Raw genomic sequence first — 26,940 nt, forward strand, 5'->3', positions numbered from 1 at the left:
TACATGTTTTTGGTATTGTGGGAGGAAGCCGGAGTACTCGGAGAAAACCCACGCAGGCAAACTCCACATAGAAGGGCCCAGACCGGGATTCGAACCTGGAACCCTCTTGCTATGAGGCGACAGTGCTAACCACTGCACCACCGTGCCGCCGACACCACAAATACAATTAAGAAATGTCCAGGACCGTGGGTTACATGAAATGAGCACCACAGATTAACTCGCAGAGCACTTCATATAGTGAATTTTATACTCCTAAAGCAATGCGGAGACTTTTACTCACAAGCTCTCATTTGCAGTAGATCAAGCGGAGGCCTGTTTGTTGACATGAAGAGCAGACGATCTGGGGACACCGCTTATCAGGGCTAGTACTTCATATTCCACAGGGACAATGTGACGCAGCATGGAATCACAGTGGTGTAGGATATTCAAACCCAAGGCCTAAATATGTTGGCTTTATGCCTTGCATTATTCACAATGCCTGTGGATGAGACAGGAGTTTCTGATGAAATCTTTAGGGCTTAATTTAAGGCCTATTCTTCCCCTCAAAAGGCTCTGAAAAGCCCTGGAGTTTGTCCACGAGGGACCTCTAGGTCACATGATCCCCTTTTATCTCGCTACAACCGACTCGCACAGCAAAACACCACCCAAAGCCACTTACACCGTCGTATATTTTCTTGCCATATCAGCGAATAGTTTTCATCACGTGTATGTCATTAATTATTATCACACCATTACCCACGCTCACACCTCTTGGCAATCTGCTTTAGATTCCGTCTCTTTGTGAGACAAGAGACAGGCGGAAAAAACACAAGTTTTGGCACAAAAACTCCGTTAAGCAGAGGGTAAAGCTGTTGCTCTACCGCCTGCTTTGAAAGGACGAGCAACAACAGGGCAACACTGTCAATTCCTGCACGTCGACAGCGTGGTCCCTGTGAGGGCGCGTGCGTGTGTGCGTTTGGCGCGCGCTGCTTCTACGTGTGTGTGTGTGCGCGTACGTGTTGCTGAGTCAGGCGCGACCTCTCTCTCTCTCTCTCTCTCTCTCTCTCTCGCTCTCTCCAGTTGTTCTTTGCCTGTGAGACTTTGTTTTATCCGCCGACGTCATTCATACGGTCTGGACTGAGCGGCGCGAGGCTGCTCTCGCTCTCTCTCTCTCTCTCTCTCTCTCTCTCTCTCTCTCTCAGTCGCTAATTGTGCTTCCTACCGACTGACAACTTGTTTGTCTGTTAGCGCATTGGCTGCCCATGGGCGCTGCTGCTGTTTACACACTCTGTGCTGCTCCGCCGAGCTGGGCTGTCCGGTGCGCCTCTGCGGTCGGTTCGGGACGGTATCGCGCTCCACTTTTTTATGAATGAATAACGAGACGGGGAAATGCCAGTGACTGCGAAACTCCCCAGCAGCCCGGCTCCCGGGGGGCCAGCTACCGATGAGAGGGATTAACGACGGAGCGGAGCCGCAGCTCATTGCGGAAAAGCCCGAGTCTGACTGCAGACTGGCGTGGAAACGCACCGCGAGGGAAACGGGCTCCATAGCGTAGAGCAGCGGAACAAAACAGCGCTGACCACAATGTAAGTTGCTCTGGAGAGCTGCAACTCAGTCATGGATGTGAGCAGGAGGGGTTCCTGGTGTGGCTACATGTTTTATTATTATTATTTTGGCAGTATGTTACTGCATGTTAAATATAAATACAGCACCGAGAATATTTCCCAAAGTGTCAGATTTATTGAAGCGTGATTCTCACTCAGGTGTAGCGTAACAAGGGGCCTTGACACGTTTCTTCTCAGTCATTTTCAGTGACATAACGGTGATGCACTGTCTCCGTGATAGACATGAATAATAAGGACCAAAGCCTCCTCTCCCTCAGCGCTGCCTCTGGAGCACCACCACCATCATCATCATCTGCTTGTGTGCTGCTTTTCATTCAAGTCAACCAAGAGTTATCTCGCTTACAGGTCCATCCACATTGTGGCTCTGGGCAGCGAGTGCCCCGGAGGGGTCGGGCCCGGGGAGGAGATCATGGGCCAGGGGCAGCTGCAGGGAGGTCTGCTGTGGAGCTACCTGGGTCATGGAGCGCTCGTGGGACCTTGCGACCTGGAAAGCAGCCTGCACAACCCGGCCTTCATGGAGTACACCTCACGCGTCTTTGGGGATGTCACTGTGGTGGTTCGGGACTGTCCCAGCTGGGTAAGGGACTAGTATGGATCTTTTTTGTGCAGTCATGCGTCCATCCACAATTTTCATATTACAAGTTAGTCTTGTGTTGCTTTGGCTCTTTTACTCCACATCTTCTTGCTCATGTGATAGCAAATCAGATTTGTTTTGAAGGTTAGGGCAGACCAAGATGGCAAAATAATGCCAGAGTACAGTGGTGTGACTTTGTCAGAGCATTGCCATTGTGACAGTGTGCGTCACTTCGTTGATACGTTGTTTACTTTTCACTCTGCTTCTGTTTGTCAGATGATGTACAACATTTCAAATTTCAAGGCCACTTGTCTTCCTCTGCTGATTGCTGGCATTGTAAAAAATGTCTCTATTCTCAGGAAGACGCTATTTTAATATGCACTGCACAAAAAAATGGATGAAAGAACTTTTGTTCTTAATAGCGTATGAATTTGAAATGAAAGCACTGCTATGATTTTGTAGCAGAACTGTATGCGTCCTATTATGGGGCTGTCTAATGCTGTCAGGGGTGGTGCTGGTGAGAGTCTGTCAGTCTAATTCTATGTCTTTTTGTCCCCTTTTTTTATTCAAATTGCTCAAAGCTTTCTGAAGTGTTTTTCTTCCTGTCGAATGAGTTGAGTTGGTTTAGAGTGAGCAGTTATAGTCTCACATAGGTCCTTGGGGGTAAAGTCCCAAGAGCCACACTGAGGTATTTATAATAAGGGAAACTCAGAAGGGAAGGGTTAGGGTTATCTGAGGTAAGATTCACAGTACAGGTTGCACTTCTGTGTATTGCCTTCCTCTTGTCTAACCTCTTCCTCCTCCTCCTCCTCCTCCTCTGACCTCCTTCTGTCTCTATTTGTCGTCTCTTTCTTGACTTTTCCAGGACTTGTTGGACAGCGACTGGGCCAGCGTACGGAAAGTTCTCGAGCAGGCAGACATCCTGGTCATTAAATATTCAGTCACGGACAAGCTGGCCTTCCAGCAGGTCAGGAACGGCTACGCCCCGAGACTCCGTCCGCTCCTGAGGCACTGGGGTGTTCCTGTCATCCTGGTCGCTGTTGGGGCGCGGCTGAACGGTGAGGACGCGTTTCTTCTGTGTTTGTGTCAGAGCCGGATGGAGTTTAGTTACACCAGTGACGCTTTGACAACTGACGGTTATTGTCTTCAAGTCAACAGTCAGCTCACATGCTCCCATGCAGGAAACATAGTGAATGAAGACATTAAAGGTGCAGTTGGAGATTCTGGAGAAGGATTGTCATCAAGTACCAATGCTTTGGTTCTGGCGTATGATCGATTGATAGTGTTCAGACCAAAAACCAGTCACAGAGTCTTGACTACCTGGGAATGAGACTCAGCAAACAGCTGGTATTCTCCTGGCCCTCCAACTGCACCTTTAAGGGTTTTTTTGTGGCTATTACAAGCCTTTGCACAACACTTAAATACACAGTGTCATGGCTTGAAAGAGCATCAGCACCACATTAATTTGTCCCTTAGGCAGGACTAGGGTGCTTGGAGCCTGCTTAACACATCGGGAATTAACATGCATGTACTTTGACACTTCAGTGAGTCTGCATGTGTTTTTGTTGCTGTGTACACACACACACACACACACACACACACATACATACTGACCCCCGTTGAATCCAGATTCTGTAAACAAGCTCATCAAATGCACCAGGTTGTATTTTTAGCTTGTCTGCTCGACATACTTTGAGATCCTGTCAGCGCTCCGCTGCAGAATGATCACAGTGTGAGTCAAGTCTTTGCCAGAGAGAGAGACAGAGAGAGAGAGAGAGGCAGAGAATGAATAGGTACCTCGACCAGAGCCCTTGTTTGTGTTTTTGTTTGTGGCTGCCATGAGTATTTTCATGCTATCCCCTCATGACTGCAGAGAATGACGACTGAGCTCCGAGCGCTTCCTGCTGCTCAACTTCAGACCACCTAAGGCACAGCTGTGGCGGAGAGTGTGCTGCGCATTAAACCGTCGCTGAACGCAGGAGCGCAGACAGATTTATCCAAGGGCACGCACACTCTCTCACGCACACAAACATACCACTGATATGCCAAGTCACTGCCTGTCAGACGCTCTCTCTCTCTCTCTCTCTCTCTCTCACACACACACACACACACACACACTCTGCTCTAGCTTTGTCTCTGTGTCATGCCTTTAGGTTATTAGCAGTATGATTTATCAAATGCCTCAGCACTTAGCTGTGTGTGTGTGTGTGTGTACCGCTCATCCTCTCTTTCTCTCTGGCGCTCTCCTCCTTTGTAAAGTCTCTTTTTTTTCCTTCTTTCAAGCTAATCCCTCCAAATTTTCTGTCTGATTCCGTCTCTTTGGTCCCTGTGCGCACATGCCACAGTATGGCTGGTCCCAGAGCACGTGCCATTGCAGATGATCTGTCTGTTCTGTGGTTGTAAGAGATTTTGTCCTTTTTTCTCTCTCTCTCTCTCTCTTTTTGGACTTAGTGAAGATGTAGAAAAATGGTTGCTTTTAAGTACAAAACATATCTGTGTTAAATGAAAGCAAACCAAAGAACTAATGACATTTCAGGGGCGGATATCATGAACGGCACAAAACAGAAAACAACAATTTCTCACAAAATGGAAAACTAAATTTCCCCATCTGCTATTTAAAATCCTTAATAACTGCCTACATAGTCACTCTGAGATAGACTAGTCACACCATAAACACACACACATGGCTGTGGCATCTGGTTCTTATGTTGTTCTTTGTTGTTCTGGTTTGTTAAATGTTGTGCTTTCACATAAAGGAGCTTTTGGTCCGTTTTCTGTTACACTTTTTTTTGTCCAGTCTATAAGAAACCAACAAGTGCTGGATCATTTGTACACAAGAAGTTTTGCATGTCATGTACTGTTTCTACAGCGTGATGTAGTATTCGGTGTTGTTCAAGACAGACAAACATTTCCAGCGTTTCTGTCTGTTCAATGCACACTAAGTCCATGCATCATAAAAAGCATCATGTAATGTCAGTGACTCATGTATTGCCGCTCATATACCCTCACCTTCATCTTAGAGATAAATTCTCTTCCTCTCTACGTTCAGATGAGGGCCCTCCGTGTACGTGTCCGCTGTGTGCGTCCGACTGGAGCAGCTGTGTGCCTCACAGTGAAGGTCTGCAGCTGTCCCGGGACCTGGGGGCCACCTACCTGGAGCTGCCCTCTCTCAACCACGTCTTCGTGGGTCGCTACTTCGGCAGTGTGGTAAGTGACCACAGGAATTTAATGGTTGATATACGCTATATAGACAAAAGTATTGGGACATGTGACAATTACATCAAGAGGGACTTTAATGACATCGCATTCTAAATACACAGACAGTTTTGCATCTATAACAGCTCCCACTCTTCTGGGAAGGCTTTTCACAAGTGTTTCTGTGGGAACTGGTTCACAATCTCCGTTCCAGTTCATCCCATCTGTTGGATGGGGTTGAGGTCAGGACTCTGTGTGGGCCAGTCAAGTTCTTCCACACCAAACGCATCCAATTATGTCTTTATAGTCCTTGCTTTGTGCACTGGGTCACAGTCATGCTGGAATAGAAAGGGGCCTTCCCCAAACTGTTGCCACAAAGTCAGGGGCCAAGCCCAACCCCTGAAAAACAGCCTTATGCCTCACCTGAATTCAATAATAAAGAAATGTGTCCCCATACTTTTGTCCATATAGTGTAAGAATTCCAGGACTACAGTGGAATCACCTCAGACTACTTACTGGAAACATTTGTCACCTGCTGTGGTTGAATAAGCACACAAACGAATGTTTGTCTCATCTGGATGTGCTGAGTGAGTTTCCTGACCCAGCGTTCCCCCGATTAAAAATGTGTGTGTTTTAAGATAAATGAGATAACTTTGCACAGCACACTCTTCCAGTTCATAAAACTTGATGGACTCATCACTTCAGATAGGTACAGTGCTTAGTAGCAGAGACAAATATAGACAGCTGCACTGGTCTTCTCAGGAAGTTGCAAAGAATTGAAGTTGTATTGTGCCATCACCATTTTGGTACCTTGCATTTAAACTAACACGTGTATTTCTGTTGTGTTTAGCTGGAATACTTCATGATTCAGTGTCTGAAACACAAAGCCAAAGAGAGGCCAGAGAAGAGACGAGGAAACAAAGTGAACGACCTTCGCCCCCCTCATTTAGAACAACCAGGTCAGAGCAATACTGTGGTATTTAACAAGTCATACTGCTTTAATTTTATTTATTTTTTTGTCTTGACCGTTTAGGCAGTGTTAACTCCTTTCAGATACTATTACGTACTTTTATTTAGTTACTGGTAATTGTGACGTAATTATTGTTGTTTTAAATTGCTGTTTTTATTGTGTGTGGAGAACCTTCAGTTGGACTGACTGGACTGTTTCTTCTTACAGCTTACATAGCCATAAAAAGAGCTGAGCACAAAGGTTTTATCCAGATCAATATTCTCTGTTCCAAACTGGAAATAAGGCAAGAGACAAAGAATTAGGTAGACCACTTTTATTCAGTGATGTTTGAATCAATTTTAGACTGAGCTCAGGCAGCTCAGGGATTGTAGCTGTGGGACGGTAAAGGATTACTCATAAACCAAACACAAATTTTCTTAATGAGTTTAGATGTTTAGGCTCCAAAACACACCAGTCCAGTCAGTAAAATCCCTGATTTAGTTCATTTTTATCTTTATATTGGAGTTAATAAATAATTTGTCCTGTCTAATCACAATTCAGTATTCAAGGATATTAGAAAAAAATCAACAAAAATGCCTCATTGGTCGTCCAGTCGGTGTTGATGGAAAATGTAGTGAACAGATACAATCAATTCCTCAGTGTGTGCTACCTTGACTGAGAAAGCTGAGTTCCCTACATGAGAATCAGAATCAGAAGCGTCTGTAACAGGCTACACACACGTTGACGCATGCACACTTCCATCCATGTACCAGGATGCATTGCGTGTGAGCTTCTGATGCCCAAGCCCACTGAGGAAGCGAGTTATGTTCGTGTCCCGTGTTCCAGGGCCACAACACGTCAACTCTACTTCTATCTATTTGTGTTTCCTCTGACATTTGTGGGATATTTGAGAATGGCGGAAAAGAAAAGAAATGGCGGTTTGGGTTAGAATAACGTTGAAACGAATCCCGTTTTCCTGTGTGAAAGTCCTGTGTTTGAGCCAGCCATCGACTCTAGTCTCCTCTCTTTATACTTTGCTACCCAAATCATGATCTTTTCCTAAACATAACCAAGTGGTTTTGGTGCCTAAACCTAACCAAGCTGCGACCGTTTCCACAATGTTAACTATGTAGCTACATAAACGCGTAGTTATCGACAGACCTACCTCGAGCGAACTAGCTGCTGGATCAGAGTCTTTTTCATGTGTGGCTATATGATTACCTTTAGGAAATTATCATCAAAAATAAAGTTAATTCACTGGTTCTTAACATCCTCAAATAGCAAGAGTAGATGAAGACTTTTGTGTTGGTTTGTTGCAGCCAGCAGTAGAGGAATTGGCGTGCTCCTTTCCCACTGGCCGTTTCCTCTTGTATGGCTCCGGGCCCAATGCGGACACATCCTCAGCCTCTGTCCACTGCATTTCTTTCCATATTTGAGGCACCCATCATCTGCACTCGAATACTTGGATGCCATTTTCACTGTTGGTAACATAGCTAGTTTACAAGCAAAGAGAACAAGTTTGTTTTTGAGCGGCGGCACAGCCCCCCGGCGAGGACAGAAACAAGAAGTTCAAGCTGAAATAGCCTGAAGTTTTTCTTTAACACCAACTACATCACTGATGTAAGAAGAATGGATTGAGCAGCTGGGGAACTCGGCTCTCTCGGTCAATATAGCACACACAGAGGCAAGCCAAGCTGCTTTCCTTTCGTTTTGTCTTAATGTTATGCCTTTTTTAGACTGTGGCAGGCTTGTTTCCTAATTGACTAAAAGGCAGTCTAATTAAATCTGCAAGCGACTGACAGTCCAAACTGCCGGATGTTGTCACAAACGGAAAACTTTGTGTGTCAGATGAGGAGATTTTACAGCTCCTGCTGCTGCTGCTCCTCACATTACAGTATTTCTCCACACACAGTTATTATTATAATTATTATTATTTTTTACAAAATAAAACATCTGGAAATATTTAACACAAACTGCACTTTTCAACTAGTGTGAAATATTAACCTGGGTACTTTGCTGCTGTGTGTTTGTCTAAATCTCATGCAGTGACTGACAGCTTTAAGTCCAGCCAAAAAGGCTGCAAGTGCTGACTGATCTATCGGCGCCTGTCCAACACCACTTAACTCTACATATGGTGCAGTTTGCATTAAGCATGACGTGCACTGACTCAGGAACAGCACACTTTTCACAGCCAGATCTGAGCAGCCATAAAAAAAAAAGGGGGGATGAGCAACACGGAGGTTCAGCATGTATTAAGCATGAATAGGAATATAATAGGACAATGATTTGTGAAGCCCCCACACCCGCCAACACAAACGCACTTTCTCTACCCACTTTGTGCTTTGTCCCTTTTTATTAATCTGAATTCATGAATCCCAAAGCACTTTTTTTTCTCCTTCTCTCTTTTTCTGAGAAATATTTCTTTACTGGTTGATGCTTTACTGGCTATCTGATTCTGATGCTCCAGACAGGCTTCCCAATGCAGTATTTTTCCTGGTATTCACTGTGTTTATTGTTATACTCTGCAAATCATTTATTTGGGACTATTTTCAGTCCGGTTTCTTTCTATGTCTTCTTTAAACATTAACTTTGCTTAAAATAAGCTTTTGGAGGTGCTTTGCTTTGATGTTTCCACCAAAGTAAACTAAAACATAACTAGTAAATGTCAATTTTTTGTCAGTGCCTCAGGATTAAAATAACCAGGGAGAAATCCTCTGTTGAAGAGACAGACGTGACCGTTTTTCTCTCTCACTTTCAGTAGAGCAGAATGCAGTGCAGCAGCTTTGGTTTGCATCTTTGCAGGTCTGTCATTAGTGCGAAGACAAGCATATCTGGAAGCGTTGTTTCTAACTTAAGCAAAAAAGGCAGGGCACAACATGACCTTGGTCCCTCACAGCTCTCTCTTTCTGGACTAAAAGATCTCAGTATTGCTGTCACTATCACTCTGTTCACATATCCGTAATACACTCCATTTCTCTGAGTTGTCAAAACTCATTGTCAGATAATGGTGAAATCACTAGTAGAAGCAGACAAGGTAAATTGAGGAAATATTAGTGCGCCAAAGGTGTAAATTACAACACTGCTGGGGTGCTCTGACCGGTACCAAATGTGATAGATTTTTCTCTGCTGAAGCTGAATTGTAACAGTGGTGGTTCATTAACACAACCTCCTCTCTCCTGCCTCTTCGCTGTGTGTGCTCCCTCTTCCTCCCTCCGTTCAGCACGTCTTCCTCCTATCCGTGTGGAAGAGTCCAGCTTCTCCCAGGACATGCAGTGGTTGCTGGAGCGTGGCGTGCAGTTTGCCGATGTGGCTTTCTATGCCGGAGACTCTGGGAAAGAACTGGGGTGGGCGCACGCTGCTGTTCTGTGTGCTGTCAGCCCCTACTTCAGACAGTTGCTCTTGGGGCCCAAGACAAGGTAGGAGACATATTAGTTTGCTCTCAGAGTGGAGCTTAACAGGCTATTTCACCAAATGAGCTTGTTAACCACCGGGAATTCAGTCTCCCTCTGCAGATTCCTCCTTCGTGTAGGCTAACTGTGAAGGAGTTTGTGCTGAATTTAATCTCTGGTTGGACAGGGAACGTCCCCAGTCTCGGTGTGTTTGCAGAGAACGGGATGGAGGTCCTCATTCGTTGCTCTCCACCTGGGATGGTGGGTTTATTGATGACATGCCACGATCTGAGGGGCACCTGACAGGACGCCTCTCTCGTCTGGTGGTGAAGGACCCCCTCCTGTGTATGTGCTTGTGGGAGACTCTCATGTTCATTTACAGAGGTAAAAACCACCAGATAAACACATTAGAACACATTAGATACAACCTGATGTTTTGTGTCTTTTCCAGAAAGTTCTTTAATTTGGACTAAACCTTTTTAACACCCTATAGCTTATGAGATAAATGCTAATGCTAACATGCGACCTTTTAGCAGATGTATTGTTTACCATGTTTGTGTTAGCAAGCTAAGAGCTGCTTATTAGCATTCAACACAAAGTGACATTTGAGGCTGAGGGGAATGTCTTAAGTTTGTAAGTATTTTTCATGTATCAAAGTGAAACTGAAATTGAAGGTTTGGCCTGATGATGGTGTCAGGTGTTTGTGCCAAATTTCACGTCAATCCATCCAGTAGATAAGATATTTCCCTCTGAAATGTAGATATCAGGTTCCTGTGGGCAGTAGAAGAAAACTCAGTCTTTAAGATTCATCCTCTGGATGCCATTTATGTCTGTGCCAAATTTCTTGGCAATGCATTCCCTAGTTGTTGAATTATTTCACTCTGGAATGAAGTTGTGGACCAACCAAGTTGAGATCAGAGTAGCAAACTGTTTCCAGAATAGCATCCAGAGAAATCTGTGCTCAGTGAGGATGACTCAGTCAGTTCTCTCCCATCCCAGTATGTGATTTCTGGGAAATGATGTGTATCACCTTTTTTTTTGTTGGTGCTTCAGCTTTGATGCTTCCCGTTTGTTGTTGCTGTTTTAGAGACATTCTGCAGTAGGGGAGTTTAAATACAGTGATCGGAGCTGGACTGACATTCTCAGCATGGGAACTCGAACTCCAAAATCAGTTACTCTTTCTCCAATAATTTAGATGTGATGATTAATGTCCTCTGGCACCAGAAGGCAGTTTGCCTGCAATTGGGTCTTGTCCAACGTTCCATTATAGCGGGGGACAGAAATAAGTCAAATTGAAAGTGGCTGATATTAAGCAACTGTAGTGTTTTAATCCAGTACCCAATCATTCATCATGTCACAGTGCTTTCTTAACCCATATTTGTACTTAAATGCCTCAAGCCATCTTCTTTATCTCCTCCCAGCTCAGTGGTATGAAACATTACAGACACATGGATTGGTACATGGAGTGATGTTTGGGCAGAAATTGAACTTCCATCATTTTGATGGCTAATGGGATTAGTTGATAGAATCTGACTCTGTAGCCTGTTACAGTAGCCTCTTATTTACATCAACAAATGATTTACTCTGTAATGAAACTGTCAAGCAAAATTAACAGCATCTTATATTAACTTCACCCAATGAAGATTCAGGCTGGCGGAAAACATGCAGCTGAAACATCTGCAGATGCAAAATGCTCTCCAGTGGTGTATGAAACCTAGTTAAACAGGCGTGTGATGTTTTCTGAGACTTCAGCACCGTAGTGAAAATCTGTTCAGTCTGCGGCTCAGAGTCTGCAGTGCTGCGCTCACTGCATGTTGGATCGCAGCTTCTGTGCATGCCAGCGCTGCATCAAAGGCTGCATGTCGTGCAAAAGTCCTTACGGCAAAAATCTGCGCTCACATGTGATTCGTGGCTGCCTCTTAACATGTACGCGAGAGTCACCTTTATTCTGAGTGAGCACATGCGTTCACACTCACACGTGCACTAGAGACAGACACACCAACGCACGAGCTAAGCGCGTATGTGTGCTCGTGAAGGGTGAGCAAAGAAGGGAAGAAGATTATAGTGTTGGAGTCTGTCTCTGTGAGTGACTGTATGAATAGGAATAAGAAAGCTATCTATGGGTGGAGTGTGTGTTTCAACAACCACGTACATTAGTGCTTGTGTGGATTTCTTTCCCTGGATGTAAGAGAGAAGGAATATGGGAAATTAAGGTGTGGAAAATTGTGAGCAAAGTGAAAAACGAAGGTGAGGAAGGAGGGGGCGGAGTGTTTAAGGCGCTGCTTGCATTTCTGTGAGATAATGTAATGTTGAGTGAGTATTTGGCTGGTGGGGGAGGTGGGCACTAGAGCATACTGTTCAGTGTGTGTCATGAAGAGGATAGTGGAAAGAGGAATACGTGTGCACACACTGAGCAGAATACGAATGTCACGTTTCCATAAAACACTGCAGGGAGACAGTGTTAAGCCTTGTGTGAAGAATTTTAACCTTCAACACGATGGGTCTGATTGTATGTTTAAAGCAGCTGACCTCGAATAAATTGTGTGCCTTCCTGTATTAGTGTGTTTTCTCGAATTAGAAGACACAAATGTGTGGCTTCTTTGCCCACAGAAACACTCAGAGCCAATGTCTGATGTTCATTTGGAGTAAATCCGCAACAAGCTGTACTCTTCTGTCGTAGAAATGGGAACAGACATCCTGCAATTCAGTGCCACTCATTTGTCAGTTGTAGCTCATTTTGTCAGTTTATCAGGACAAATTTCCATAACAATATTACGCCCCTGTAAACACACAGTGTTGCACTCGTGGTGTTATTCCACACTCTGGGTTTTTGTCACTTGAGTGTGTGTGGACAGTCACAGAGGCCGTGACTTTGCTTGTCTGATGTTAACACTGTGAGACTCTGTCTCCTTGTGTAGTGTGCTGCTGAATTATTGAATTTGTCACTTGGCTGCTATTGTGTGTGTGTGCGTGTGTGTGTGTATGTTTAGCACATGTACATGTCTATGACACACTGTACGTGTTTGTGTTCATCCTGGCTTTATCTGTAGTCAAATCTTACTGCCCAGTTGTATTTGGGACCTCTTGTCTCACTTTATGCGGAAAAATGTTGTAATTTAGTTTCATTACAACCTAATTTAATGAATGGACAAAGTTTTTGTTAGGAGGAGGGGGGGGTCTACTTTCACTTTAACGGAGTGCTGTGACAATAACTGTGATATTTAAAAATGAAATACTGATATCATGTTAATAGTAATTGTGTAAATAATCCAGCGCAGGTGTTAGGCCCCTCATGTTTTTACTGTCCATGAAGTGTAATTGTGTTTTTTCATTTGCTTTTGTACAGTTATGGTTACAGACCCTCCACCTCCCTGCACTTGTATTTGGAGGTCAATTAACGCAGCAAAAAAAAAAAAAGGACAAAACACACTATAAACATTTATAAGCATTTTCTTAAATTTTCTATAGATTAGTGTGTTGTCTTTATTGTGAATTCTTTTGGTGAAAATCTTACACGGTGACGTTCCCAGTTCAGAGTCAGGAATGTACTGGCTACAAAAGAGGTTAAGCAAACCTCCAGGAAATTAGTGTTAATCTGTACAAGTTGTTCCCAAAAGCATCTCAGCATTTGTGGAGGAGGGTGAGAAGAAACACATCAGCACCGAAACTTTTTGGTGAGATTATGACTTAAGCCTTTTACAGCTTTTGCTTTTTTGCGTGCAGTATATGTTCAGTTTCATCCAGTTCCTCGCCATCCTACATATGAAAACATCTAGCAGTGTATCAGACTCTGTTTTGGGGGGGTCTGACTGCATCATATGTAAGCAGCACAGCTCCTGAGCTAGTCTCTCACCCTGCCTATGAGGTGCCTGTGCTGTGCAATGTCATTATCCAGCATCTTGTGCTGAGGTAATCCCTCTATCAGCCCAAATACCGTCATTATGAACTAATGATGAGATAAATCCTGCCTTGTCCAGCTCCCTTCTTCCCTCAACAGTTTGTTTATGTGATGTCCCATCGAGACGGTCTGTGCTACCTCAGTCAAGCTGCAGGGCTGTGCAGCCTTTTATAAAGGAGTATATGCAGAATTAAATACGTGCATAGATGTTTTCCAAATGGTGAAGCAGCCTGAAGAGTTAAACATTGTCTTTTTGGTAGTTCTTCAAGTTTATCTTGAAATTCTGTGCTGCTAGTTATTGAGTCTATAGATTTCACATTCGTTTTGATGCCAGCTTATCATATATTACAGGCCAAATTTCCATTTCCCTGTTTATTTGTTTTACATCAATGATTTGAAGCCACGCTAGCAGCTCTTGGGATGGGAGTGTTAGTCTATCAGATGGTCGATAGCTCACATTGCCACCATAGCCCACCAGAGTGAAATATCAATATACAATATATATACAAACTATTGGAAGGATTGCCATAAAATTTTGAACATTCGTGGCCACCAGAGGATGAATCTTTCTGTCTTTTCTGTTCTCCTTTCTTTACCTTTAGCAACAACATTTGTGGTTTTTAGTGAAAAGCGTTGATTTGTCAACTGATGCATTCGATCACTCAATTCAGGTCAAAATTTTCTGTTTGTCTGATACTTTTCTTTTTCACCAGATACCTGCAAAACTAATGATATTCCCATTAGCCTCAGCTGTACTTTGCTAACTAGCGTGCTAATGCTTTAAACTCTGCTAGCAAACATTAGGCCCTGTGATCGTTCCTTGAATTTAGATTGTGGATTAAATCTTAGATAACTTAAATAAATTTTAAATTAAATTGGTTTCAAATACATGTGATACTTTTGAATTGTACCGAATGGCATTTGTAGCCAACAACCGATCCGTAAATGATTGAACCACGAATGGTGTGATGTGGTCGGCAAAAGCATTTGGGTTCTTGTTTCTGACATTCATCTGGCCTCGGTGTCCCACCCATAACCACCATGGATTATATAAACAGACACATTTTAGAACAAGCCAACTTTGTTCAAAACAGGTCCTGAGTGTTCAGTGTAAGGCATGTGGGCGGTCAGAGCACAGCGCCAGCTTGGAAAAAGAAAAAAATAAAGTTTCTGTAAACTGTACTATTGTGGGTCCACAGAATCGTTGTGTTTGTGGATGTTTTGTAGGAGCGTGGGAGTGGGAACACCTCCAGGAGGCCTTGGAGGAGAAGCTGAAGAATTCGCTAGCGGTGGCTCAGCTTATGGACCGCATACGATCCCTCATTGGCAGAGAGAGGGTAAAGTCTTTTTAAAACTGCCCCTCTTCTCTTTCTTTAATACATACACAGTTCATATAAATCGCACATCATTAATCATATTAAAGACTGCAATATCTTTATATCATCTTTATTAGTCAGCCCTCCCGAATGAAAGAGGTTAAATATCTATAATGTGTAAATCTACACTTTGAAGGTATGAACACATGTTTTGTAGTTGCAGATTAACAGAGCCTTATTTAGCAAGACCTTGTTTGGAAACAGTGCACTAATGATGTGGCTATAATTAACATATTTACATAATTACTGCCTTTATCACCTCACAGATACTGTGCAAACAAGCACAAAATAAACAAGAGATGCTCTCATAGAAGCTTGCAGTGAATTCCAACATTCTGTTAAAAACTGCAGCGTCACATCCGTAATGTACCGCGTCTGTTTAGAAAACATGAGGTGGCTCTGTGTAGCAGGCAGCAGACTTCAACATTTAGAGAGAGAGATCATGAGGTATGACATGTCAGCGTCTGACAAGCCTTTGGCACCGTGCACGACCCACCAGCCCATCTGGGTAGAACTAGGTCTTCTACCTGAGGCGGTGTTGCGACGAGCTGACACGCCGAGAGATGGCTGGGCCACTTTAACGCGATGAGACGCCCTAATGTCCCGTCAGGATTTGATCTTGTCCTCTGCACACACCTCCAGGTCGGCTCAGTCTGTGAGACCAGCTGAAATTTTGCCCTCTGTGAGCTTTCCATCGGTTTACAGAATCAAAGAGGCCTGATTCCGTTGCTGCCTGCTCTGACGGCTCTGTGTTTGCTGAACGTTCCCTCTGCAGCAGAGCAGTGTGAGAATATGGAGTTCTTTGTGCTTCGGTTTACTGAGAAAGGTCACCTCATGGTAATGGGATGATTTGACAATGCTCATTTGCAGACTTAACAACAAACCACTTGTGCATACACACTTCAAAAAGACACCCTGACAGAATGTTGATATTGCCTGTTGTGCAGTGCAGTACACTCTATGCACACGCATTGAATTAATCATCATTTAAATTCTTAAAGCGAGCAGGAATCTGTTAATAAATAGACAGTTGGGACAACCGTCTGGTTCTCAGTGTGTTTTCGGTGTTGGCCATTCATGTCATTCCTGGCATTGCAGTTCAAGCATGTTTGGGTAGCCCTAAGCAAGACTGGCAGAGAGGCCATTTGTATTCCACAGGGGAGGTGAGATAGATGCACAGAATGGCAATTGTGCTGGTAACTAGTACCTGACATCCAGCAGAGGAATGTTAACGCTCTCTGTCTGTTTCTTCTGGATTCTTCTTTACTGTGTGTGTGTGTGTGTGTGTGTGTGCGCACGCACATAGGGCCCCAGGGACACCCCAAGCGCACGGGCAGCTCAGCTTGGGCCCCAGACTCTTGTCAACCTCTTCAATTCCCCTCTTTACTCTGATGTCATCTTCATGGTGCAAGGTGGGTTCACGTTAATTCAGTGCACACACACACACACACACACATTTACAAATTCATGCAACATTACACAGCAGAGAAAGGCTTTTTTTTTTCAGCTGTGATTGAATTAGGATCTCAGTACCGGGATCCAGTCAACCATTTGGAAGACAAAATAAGATAAAGTGGTCCGACGGGCCGGCTGCCTTCCGCTCTGGTCGTGTTTCATCTCACCAAAAGCTCCTCCATAACTGCATTTAGCCAATTCTCTATTCAAGGATCAGATTGAGAAATCGTGAAATAATGCCCCAGAGCCTCTCCTCAATCAATATTTATCTCATGAAAAAAGTCCAGTGAGTTTTTCTTGTCCCTGCACTCTTAAGCTGCAAGTTCAGCTGTTTGAGCTCAGTCAGACCAGAGGAATATTTTGTGGGTTTTTGTTCACGCTGACGTGCTGATGGTGTGGTGAGAGCTGTCACTCCAACCACTGATGATTTAAATGGCCTGTTGTGACAGATCATAGCAAGTCAAACAGAGTTTTTTCTTTTTAGTGTTTGCCCTCCATACTTCTGTAATGAGCCAAAGAGACACGCTTTGTTTGACTCGTTGGAAACTATTCAAAAAAATTGCTGAAAAGTGCTGTTATGTGATTGTCACCAAAAGATCTAACCTGCTACCATCAGTCAAGATTCAGTACATTAATTACAGTTATACTGTGAGGCACTTTGCTTGACACTACTCTGAAATACTAAAACCAAGTATTAATTCTGAATGCCTCTGTGCGTGTTCGTGTATTCAAGGGAGTGTATTGCCAGCCCACCGGGCAGTGCTGGTGGCGCGCTGTGACGTTATGGCCGCCATGTTCAGCGGGAAGTATGCAGAGGCCCGGAGCCGAGTGGTGCCCATCCACGGTGTCTCCTCGGACACCTTCCTGTCTTTCCTGGAGTACCTCTACACTGACTCCTGCTGTCCTGGTGAGTTTACTGCACACAAGTATACCACTGTGACCACAACATGAAGATTAGTAATTAAATGGCACCTAAAACTGCAAACACATCCCCTGTGGGAGGGCAAAATATAGGAAGAAAATGTCCCTGCCCTCCTCTTTATCTTGTGGACTAATTGCTGTAAACCCTGTAGCAGGTTTTGTTCGGTGATGAGATTGATTGCATTGGGAAACCTTCAGCCAGTATGTTATTCAATCACCCGTCTATAACTTCTCCCTCAGGCTGTTGCTCTAAATGAAAATAGAGTTTGCTCTGTTGAATAATGGAGCAAACTCTACATGGATGTCTGGTTGATTTGTGACCGAGATGAAAGTCACTTTATGACCAATAAAATGACAGAAGGACAATGGATCTTTGATGTAAATCTAATGTACTGCAGGAATAAGCAACTTTGATATAAGCACCCCAGCCTTTGAGAGAGGTGCAGGAGTGTTTTCCTCGAGGCCTCGCTGACAGAACGCAGCCCAAAACAAAAGCGCAGATGACGAGTGCCATCAGCCATCTGTGTGAGTGCGACATGCTGCCAGAGCCGGTCTCAGGAGGCGCGTGGAGAACAGCGCTGAGCTTAAAATTAAATTAGATTTAGTGATGACAAAATCAACCCGTGGCATCGCTGCTTCATCCGCTTTTAATGGTGCCAACGTGAGGCCCCAGACGTGTTGTTGTTGATGTTTTTCTTCCTCACTATCTGTCACATTGTGCTCTTCTTTTCCTAACTATCAGCTCTAAAAATTCTCTCCAGCGACGACACTGGGCTGCAGTGCATTACGTTGAACTTTTTCCTCCAAAGTATAACTTATGAAAAGCATCGCTGATGATGACTGTTGATCCCACTGAAAATCAACACTCAGCTTGTTTTGTTTTTCAGTCAGACAAACCAAATAATGCCAGTTCATTCAAAACTGTAGGAAAACCGTAGGCTCTGCTCAGTCCACAGGCTTTTAGCTTTCCACATGTGGTCAGAGGATCCGTGTTTGCTGCATGTGTAAGGGGGAAACCTATTTGCAAAACAGGTTTGCCTAAACAACCGCTAACTAGTGTTAAAAGATTACTTAGCTTTGAATGACAGGCTGTGTGTCTAAAAGGGCTGTGTGTGTGTGTGTGTTTATTTAATTCACGACATCCACGCTGACATCACGAATATGTAGTGACCTACAGATAATTACAAATTCAGATTCTCTGAGAGAAAAACAATGTTACGTTCCTCAATTAATAAATAAAGCCATATAACTTAATTACAGAATTAGAGTTAATTACAACATTGGCTGTCATCTTTCCCTTTCCAGAGCTGTTGCATAACAAACCTGCTGAATAGACATTATAAAGGCTCAGAATAATCTGTTCTGAAAAACCGGCTACTGAGAGCTGACAATGCCCTTATTTTGTGCTATGAGATGTTTTGATGAAAAAAAAAAAAAAACTTCAACAAGCAGCCCTTAAGACCCAGCTTAGGTACAAAGAGGGTAAGCAGTCTGTTTGCAGAGATACAGCTTCAGGTTGAGTCATGGGAACAGGAAATTAAAAGCTAAGAAAGAGCTCCAGAGGCAGCAGCCGCTGCACCGTTACATAAGAGCTCAGCACTCAAGGTCAAAGCAAGGTGACTCCACCAGCAGCGACAAAAAACAAAGTGCCCGAAATCAAAGGAGGGATTTTTCATTCACATAAATACTGTGCATTGTACATACTGCATGACAGTGGAATATGTTGTTGGTGCTCACTTGTGTGTTCAGATGATTGTGCAGCTGAAGAGAACAAAGCCTCTGCATGGCTGCAGCTCAGCCTGTCAGAGACTCAGCGTTCAGAGGCGGGAGTGAGGGATGTTCAGGGCAGTGTTTGACCGACATAAATGAGTCATTTTACATTTTGACTTTACATAATAGGACTGACATTGCTTGTTTGAGGTTTGTTGCACGTGTGTACGTAAGGATGTAATTTGACAGCTTGGAAAGAGCAACAGGATTTGGCTTTGCTCATTTTCGGTTTGGTTTTGGGTAGCAGAAATTTAGTCTGTGTGACGATGATGATGATGATGATGATGCGTGTTGTAACCACAGAAATAATGTGGTTTTATTAGAAAGATTTCAGTGAAACCTAGTTAAACATAGCTAATGTAAGCCTAGTTCATTTTGCACAGTCTGAGATACTGAAAAATGACTGCACCTAAAAATTCTTTTAGGTGCAAAAACTAGCAATTAATCTGCTGATTATTTTCCTGATTAACGACTTATAGGACAGTCAGATAGATCTCCAGCTGAGGGAAACACGTGTCTCCTTAGCTGCTCTGTGTTCACAGTGGTAACCAGCTTTCTGTTTACTTTGTCCATCTGTTGTTTGGTACTGGGCAGGTAGTGTACGGCGGGAGGATTCAGAGTTTTTGTGTGATCAAAACTGCAAAGTTGTGGGCCTTGGAACCAAAACACTGAGCTGAAAGATGCTAAACAAGAATAATTTTATCCATTGTTAATATAAAAGTACTTGTTTTGTTTTGTTTTTATTAACTGAGAGGGTCCAGCATTCAGCCATGTCAGTGTGCTTTTTACCTTGTGTGTGAACTAAACTAAACTAACTCAATCTGGAACCAACAATCAAAGTATGTTGTCAAATAATGTTCAAATTTCTGCTGGAAGTGGTTTTATCTGATAAGACTAATGTCTTTGCCGTCTGTCCAGCATCTTCTAATTTTGTGTTAAATAGACCCCTTAAGTCCTTTTTTATTATTATTATTATATAGCCTGTTTTAAGCTTAATGGGGCATTCTGGATGAGACTTTGTTCCAGTTTCATTTTTGGACCAACAATAATAAAAACACTTGTTACTCCAGGGAGCGTTATTTAAGCTTTTGATTGCTTCTGGAGGCCCACGTGCTTCAAAGAGCTGGACGCAGCTCTTGCATAAATGGAAAATAAAACGTATATCAGACTGTGCTGTGTGTCTTTGTGTGTCCAGCCAGTGTGCTGCAGGCCATGGCCGTGCTGGTCTGTGCCGAGATGTACCAGGTGAAACGTCTGCAGCATCTGTGCGAAGTGTGTGTGTGCGCTTACCTTCAGAGCATGCCCAGTAGAGAGCTGTCATCAACGGGTATCAGCGTGATCCGACTGCTCCGCCGAGCAAAGGTCAGTGCAGTTTCCAGCGTATGAGTGGGGGAAAAAAAGGGCAAGAGGTATGAACTGAGAACATGAACAGGACAGGAGGCGGCACGTTTGTGCAAACCAGTTAATACTCCTTTTTCATATGACGCTTCCTTCAGCCACCAAATGCTGTTTAAAGGACCTCTAGCTGCAGAGTTTAATCTATTCAAGTTGCTGTAGTGACTTCTTCACAGATATTCACAGTTATTTGCTGAAATGCATTAATTCTCACGCCAAATCTTCTCATTTGTTTCCACGTGTCTGTTTAAATTGAATCTCAGTGCCACAATGCCGAGCAGCTGTATGTCTGGCTCCTCCACTTCATCGCCAACAACTACCTGATCTTCAGCCACAAGCCTGACTTCCTGGAGCTGTCAGGTCAGTGTATGTGTGTGTGTGTGAAATATTCAACTTGTAGTAAGTGACAGCAGAATTGAACAGCTGGTTTCAGCGTTTCAGATGGCTTCGTCTTTCTAAAAACAATCCAGTCAAAATGCCTGCAGGCTTTTTCCCAGTGTACTCCAGGCAGGTAGTGTCCCAGATAAGAATGGTAGGCTGGTTTTCATCTTTGTCAAATGGCCAACCAGTCTGTAAAATGCACAAGGTGTGATCAAGGTGTCCAACAGTCAGCTGTGACAGAAAATGAACGCCACGCTGTCACTTACAGAAATCATTATGAAAATGTCTGCATTTTACAGTCCACTGCCATATAGCACAATATGGCAGTACTTTAATTAAACTGGCAGCTGCCGGGCTTCCTTATAGTATAATTAATAATATAAGTTTATGCTTGAGTTACATAATGCTTTGATTGTTTCTCAGTTATTAAAGTCGTACGTATTTAAGAGGCCACGCAGTCAAAGATGGGCAAAGATTAATTGCAACACAGTTAGTAGCTGTAGCGCATTTTATTGTCATCATTAGCCATACACACAAAAATCATTTAAAGTCACTGGACGGGTATTAAAGGGCACAAGGGATAAACAGACAGCACATGACCTATCACGGCCGTTCTTCTGTTGCTCGTCGATGTAAACAAAATCTTATTAGATATTTCAGTCTTGTTGGCAGCATTCATGGCAACAATCCAAGGAGTAACTACTGAATGTGTCTGTATGTGCCAAGCACAGTAAATCTTGTAGCAATGGTTTGTTTTTTATTCCCACAGTTATGTCTTCAGTAGATTACAGTTATGATGTGTGTGTGTGTGTTTGTGAATGTTCCAGATGAGGAGCGGGAGCAGGTGGAGAGGCTACGCTGGCCATCCAGAGGCTACCTGCAGGAGCTCAGTGAGTACCAGCAGCGGCGACGCAAGCTACGCAAGTCCCGCTGCATCGTCATGTGATCCCCACCTGGATGCCAAAAACCTGTGGAAACCATGTGGGGGTGGGGGTAGACAGAGGAGAAGACCAGGGAGAAAATAATGATAAAGAGTGAGACTGATGATCAGTGTTTGGAGATTTTTTTTGTCTGTTTGTCCTGCTGGATGAAGGGCTGATTCTGAAGGACGCTGTTGCAAAGGAAAACGTCATACGACTCCTTACCAGTAGGACAAAGCTGTCAAGCAGTGACACACACACACACACCACTGTGACACACCTCTCTTCCCCCAGAGGAATGACTGTGCATCCTTTGCATAATGGAATTTCCATCATGGGCAATATAAAATGACTGATACTTAAAGCATCAATATGAATTAAAAATGGCCACCAGCCACAGGCTCTGTGAAAGATTATTATTTCCCTTGGCAGATTCAAAATGGTGGATTTTGATGATGAACAGGGACACAAAATGGCTCCGACTGGAGGACAGATATATCAAATGACCACATTTCTGTTGAAACACAGACAAAGATCATGTGCAGACTGCTTCAATCCACAGTAACGGGTAACGTGACTCCAGGATGAAAAAGCGTGGAGGAAACTGCTTGTGTTGGGGTTTCCTTCTCCACTCGACACCTGGGGATGTCTTTGTATCTTTTTTATGCTGGACGCGAGACTGCTCTGTCTAATTAAACCATGGTCCATGACGCTCCTGTGACTCCCGTTGGATCCGAAACATTGTGAACGTGTGCACATGCAGCATTTTTTTAAGCTGAGATAACCCTTGAACCTCTAACTTCTCTGTGTCTCGATTGGTAGTTCAGCTGACCTGAAACACTTTCATTCAGCAGTGGCTTGAAATTAAATCTTAAAATTAGCTACACCTGTAACAAAATAAAAGTGCTCTGTACTCCAAATCAAGAACAATCAATGTTTTTGTAAAGGGACAGTTCACCCAAAAATCAGAAATAAACATTTTTCCTCTTACCTGTAGCGCTATTTGTCCATTTCGATTGTCTTGGTCAGAGTCGTCGAGTTTTGGGACTATTATTAGGAACTATTTTTTCTGCACATTCATCTACTCGTGGACCCCATTCATGTTTACATCCCGCCCAGTCGGGAGAAACTGCTCACAGCAAGATGTATGGATTACGATGATAGTGGAAAGACATTGCTGTTTTTTTTAAAATGTAATTTTTTGGCACTTTGAGTTCCACATGTGAAGAACCATCTATTACTCTTGTCTTGGTGAGAAGATCATCTCTACAGCAGATATCTCCAAAACTTGACAACTCACACCAAAACACTTGGATAAACAGCACTACAAGGTTGTTGTTTTGTTTAGATTTGGGGGTGAACTGTCCCTTTAAAGCCTGTGGACTGGACTTTCACACCTTTTCCTTTGCAGGTTAGTATGAAATAACGTTGAAACTACTCTTTATCTGTTTGCAATAATAAACAATACTGGTCAGTCTCTGTCTGTCACACTAAAGGGCAAAAGCCTTTTGTAGCATTTACATGTACAGAAACAGTGGAGAAGCAGAATGAAGATTTAGGAAAAAACGACCATATCATCAACATGTGTTGGTACACTGAAAACCACAATGCCTCTGGGTGATACACAATATTTATTTTGTCCTATTTTTTAATTTGAGAGGTTTTTAAATCATGATGATATTCTGATTTATTGGTGCTGCAATTATTTTTGTAAACTATACTGTATGTGACATGATTATGACATTATGATGTCGAACAGACAGCTGAGTTGCACTATTTTACAGTCTACTGTTTCGCTGGTACTTATTTAAAAGGGGCATGCAAAGACAGAACAACTAGAACTGTCAGATAAACCTTCAACAAAATGAAGGAAAAAAAAATAAACGTGATATTTTGCAGCTATTGTCAGTCATTAAGAGTCAACAAACAGTATGTGATTGTGTTTGTATCCAATTTCCTGTTGTAGTTTACTACTTGGTTGTGTATATAGTACAACCTCTATTTTGACAGTGTACTGATGGTATCAGTCTGTACATTTTCCCCTGCTGCTGCAGCCCCCCCACTCTAAATGTGTGTCTCACATTAATCCCACCCTGCTCTTAAAAACAATCAGGAAATGGCGGTTGAAAAAGTGGACTGTAAAACAGTGCCGGATTCGCTCCCAGTATGTGGAGACGCGTGTGACTCCGCTGGGCCAGACTGTAGATAACATGACATCTGACTTTAAATAAAGACATGTTTTAGAATGAACACACTGAACACAGACTGGATGAGTGTCTGCACCCTGCTGTGTCTGTATGGACAGGTGTTTTGACTGCTTTTATTTTTCTCCCTCCCTGTTCCTCTGGAAAAGGGGCCTGTTTTACAGCCAACAACTTAAAGTGTATTACTAAGGTGCTGGGCCATCAGTCTTTGAAGTCTCTGAAACTGTACTGAAGGTACGGATTCTTCCACGAGATCTCCTCTCATTTCTTGGCTTAACGCTGACTGATTCCAGGATCCAATCCACTGTTATTTCCTCAAATAAAAACTTGTCGCTGATTTAAAGGCAAGCCTCTGATTACAACCCCCAAAAATGAATATTAAAAATAAAAACAAACAAGAGTGGATAAACTGTCATTTAAACTTCCAGATGGTACGTTTGTTATCTTCCGGTATAAAGACAACAGAATAAGCGATCATCTCTGATGTGTTTCAGGTCAGGCCATCATCAGGCTTAGATCCTGAGGGAGCAACATCACTTGGTGGCTGTAAGAGCCATGCCCTCCCTCCCGGTGTAGAAGCATCTGCATCCGTTGTGTTTCTTCACTTCAGCTTCTGTACTTTTCCATCAGGATGCGACACACTGTGTGCCTGGAGCAGATTTCAATCCTGTCTTTACCACCAAGCAACCCCCTCTTATCACTTTGAGCACCACCTCGGGCATCTTATTTCCTTTCATTTATTCATTTCTACACAAATAAGAGCCTACAGTTACTAATTAATGCATTTAATGACTTGCTCCGGGTATCCTGAGGGGGCAACGCCTAATTCCTTCTCTTGCCTGCGATTACAAACCCCCCTCCACCCACCACCACCAACCAGACACTCCATCTTTAACTTTCTAAGGGTGTGTGTGCATCAGTGTCCTGTACCTTGTGTGGAGGGGGATCACTCCAGAGCTCCAATAGACTGCAGCATGCTCTTCAGCTGACCACTCTGATGCAGCTCCATCACATCGCTGCCGCCTCCGACACACTCCTCCCCGATGAACACCCGCGGGACCTACGTTCAGATCAGTCACAGTCGTTGACATTCAGAGTCGTGCAAAAGGTTGGGCAATATGGCAATAAATACCACCAGACAATAAATGTTCATTTATTTGTTTATAGCATGACTGGGAGTGTCTGATGTATTTATGAGGTATTCAGAGATTAGCCATTAACAAACGTTCCTGTCTGATTATTATATTTGTATCATTTTCCTATGGTTATCACTACTATGTTGAAGTTCAATATTATGCCAATATCAATTACTGTAGTACGTACTGTACTTAAGTACAAATTTGAGGTACTTCTACTTTAAGAGTTCTGTGATAGTTTCACACTTCATACTTCTGCTCCACTACATTTCAGAGGTAAACACTGTGCTTATTTTCACTCCGTCGTTGTTTTGGACAGCTTTAGTTGCAAAGTAAAATTTGAGCATACAAAACACTTCAAGAGCTTATCAAATCTGAGTGTAGGAAGTGTTTCTACAGGCCACATGACTAATACATTTACTGAAGCTTCAGGCGAGGGTGTTGGCTTTCCGAACCTTCACCTGCAGTTTGTCTTATTTAAGAGAGGTGCTTACATCTGACTTTAATTGAACAACATATGCAGCAAAATACAAAAGTGAAAAGACAACGTGATGTACTATTCACTATTATGAAAACACAAATACAGACTGTGTGAAAGGAGTGACGTATATTCTGGTGTATCCAGCAGTGTGCTTCAACGGTACAAACAGATAAACGCCCCCCCAATCTCGAATTAAGACGTTAAAATGACGTAAATGACGTAAATGTCAGGTCACGGAAGTCCTGTTTGGCTCTTACACGCATGGATTTTGCAGAAAGCTTATCAAATGTGATGACTTGTTGTATACATTAAACTATTCAACAGCAGATAAAACCAAATGGGTAACTGACAGGGAATTAACTTGGATAATTATTTTAAGTTATTTTTAACGCAAAAAAAACCAATTCCTTATTCCAGCTTCTCAGATGAGAATTGCTTCACTACTGTCAGACTCTGACTCAGACAGGGCTGGGTGGATGACTGGGTGGATGCCGTGATGGTAGCGCACTTCCCTTGGACTCTCCCTGATTTGTTTCCCTTTTCACAGATTTCCCGAGCGCAGCCGATACTGTTTAACCTTTAAGTTTCACGCTGACATTAAACACGTAGCCTACGTGTAACCGCCTTTCAAAGCTCTTCGTGTTTTCAAGCCGCTCGTTGTTCACGTTGTGACAAAGCAGCGGCGTGTTTTTACCGTGCGGGCTCCGGTCAGCTCCAGGAAATAGTCCTGCACGCTGCCCATGTCGCTGCGGTCACTGATGTCAACATACTCCAGATGTCCCGGCTTGAACTTGTACTTGGACAAAACGTCTTTGGCCATAATGCAGTACGAGCAGGTCGGCTTCACGAACAGGACCACTTTGTCCCCTTGGATTTTGGTCTTCACGAACTGCTGCGCCATTTTTTTCTGTCTGTCGGTCAGCGGAAGACCACACAGATAAGGCGGGACTGAAACCAAAGGTGATCGCTTCTTTCCAGTTAGTCAATTTTGTATGAAGGGATGACGTGAAAAGGCAGCCACATCCCCCTTTTAAACAGACACTGCACAGTGTTGCGCGTGCACATCCTAAACACATGTTTTAGACAACGTTTGTAATGTTCAAATAGGATACGTATAATTACTACTAAAAATAATCAAAATGGCAATAAGTCCCTATCCCTCAAACAAAATTCGAAAATGCAAATACATTATATAGACAAAAGTATTGGCACACCTGCCCGCTTTCTAAATAAACAGACATTAATAAGGAGTTGGTCCCTCTTTTGCATCTATAACAGCTTCCTCTCTTCTG

General features: G+C 43.3%; 2 protein-coding genes across 2 annotated transcripts; one reads left to right on the forward strand and one right to left on the reverse strand.

The window, feature by feature from the left end:
* Positions 1-1,133: 1,133 nt before the first annotated feature.
* On the forward strand, positions 1,134-21,853 carry rhobtb3 (Rho related BTB domain containing 3). The gene is made up of 13 exons (XM_046384423.1): positions 1,134-1,565; positions 1,950-2,181; positions 3,044-3,236; positions 5,228-5,385; positions 6,224-6,332; positions 9,543-9,738; positions 9,899-10,095; positions 14,837-14,946; positions 16,292-16,397; positions 17,174-17,347; positions 20,327-20,493; positions 20,790-20,886; positions 21,735-21,853. Coding segments are annotated over exons 1-13 (1,860 nt in total). The 5' UTR covers positions 1,134-1,563.
* Positions 21,398-26,620, reverse strand: glrx (glutaredoxin (thioltransferase)). Its single transcript, XM_046384422.1, has 3 exons — positions 26,343-26,620; positions 24,962-25,091; positions 21,398-21,875 (listed from the first exon to the last, which is right to left on the reverse strand). The coding sequence occupies exons 1-2, from the start codon at positions 26,547-26,549 to the stop codon at positions 24,978-24,980; spliced, it is 321 nt and encodes a 106-aa protein (XP_046240378.1). The 5' UTR covers positions 26,550-26,620; the 3' UTR covers positions 21,398-21,875; positions 24,962-24,977.
* Positions 26,621-26,940: the final 320 nt, after the last annotated feature.

Source organism: Scatophagus argus, chromosome 3, assembly GCF_020382885.2.
Source record: "Scatophagus argus isolate fScaArg1 chromosome 3, fScaArg1.pri, whole genome shotgun sequence".
In the NCBI taxonomy this organism is placed as follows: Eukaryota; Metazoa; Chordata; class Actinopteri; family Scatophagidae; genus Scatophagus; species Scatophagus argus.

Bases quoted from the DNA above. Each gene is read 5' to 3' on its own strand.
- glrx (XM_046384422.1), bottom strand. From the start codon at position 26,549: ATGGCGCAGCAGTTCGTGAAGACCAAAATCCAAGGGGACAAAGTGGTC. The intron at 25,092-26,342 runs GTAAAAACACGC...ATCTGAACGTAG, and splicing joins AGCTGACCGGAGCCCGCACG to GTCCCGCGGGTGTTCATCGG.
- rhobtb3 (XM_046384423.1), top strand. The intron at 14,947-16,291 runs GTAAAGTCTTTT...GCACGCACATAG, and splicing joins CCCTCATTGGCAGAGAGAGG to GGCCCCAGGGACACCCCAAG. The intron at 20,887-21,734 runs GTCAGTGTATGT...TGAATGTTCCAG, and splicing joins TGACTTCCTGGAGCTGTCAG to ATGAGGAGCGGGAGCAGGTG.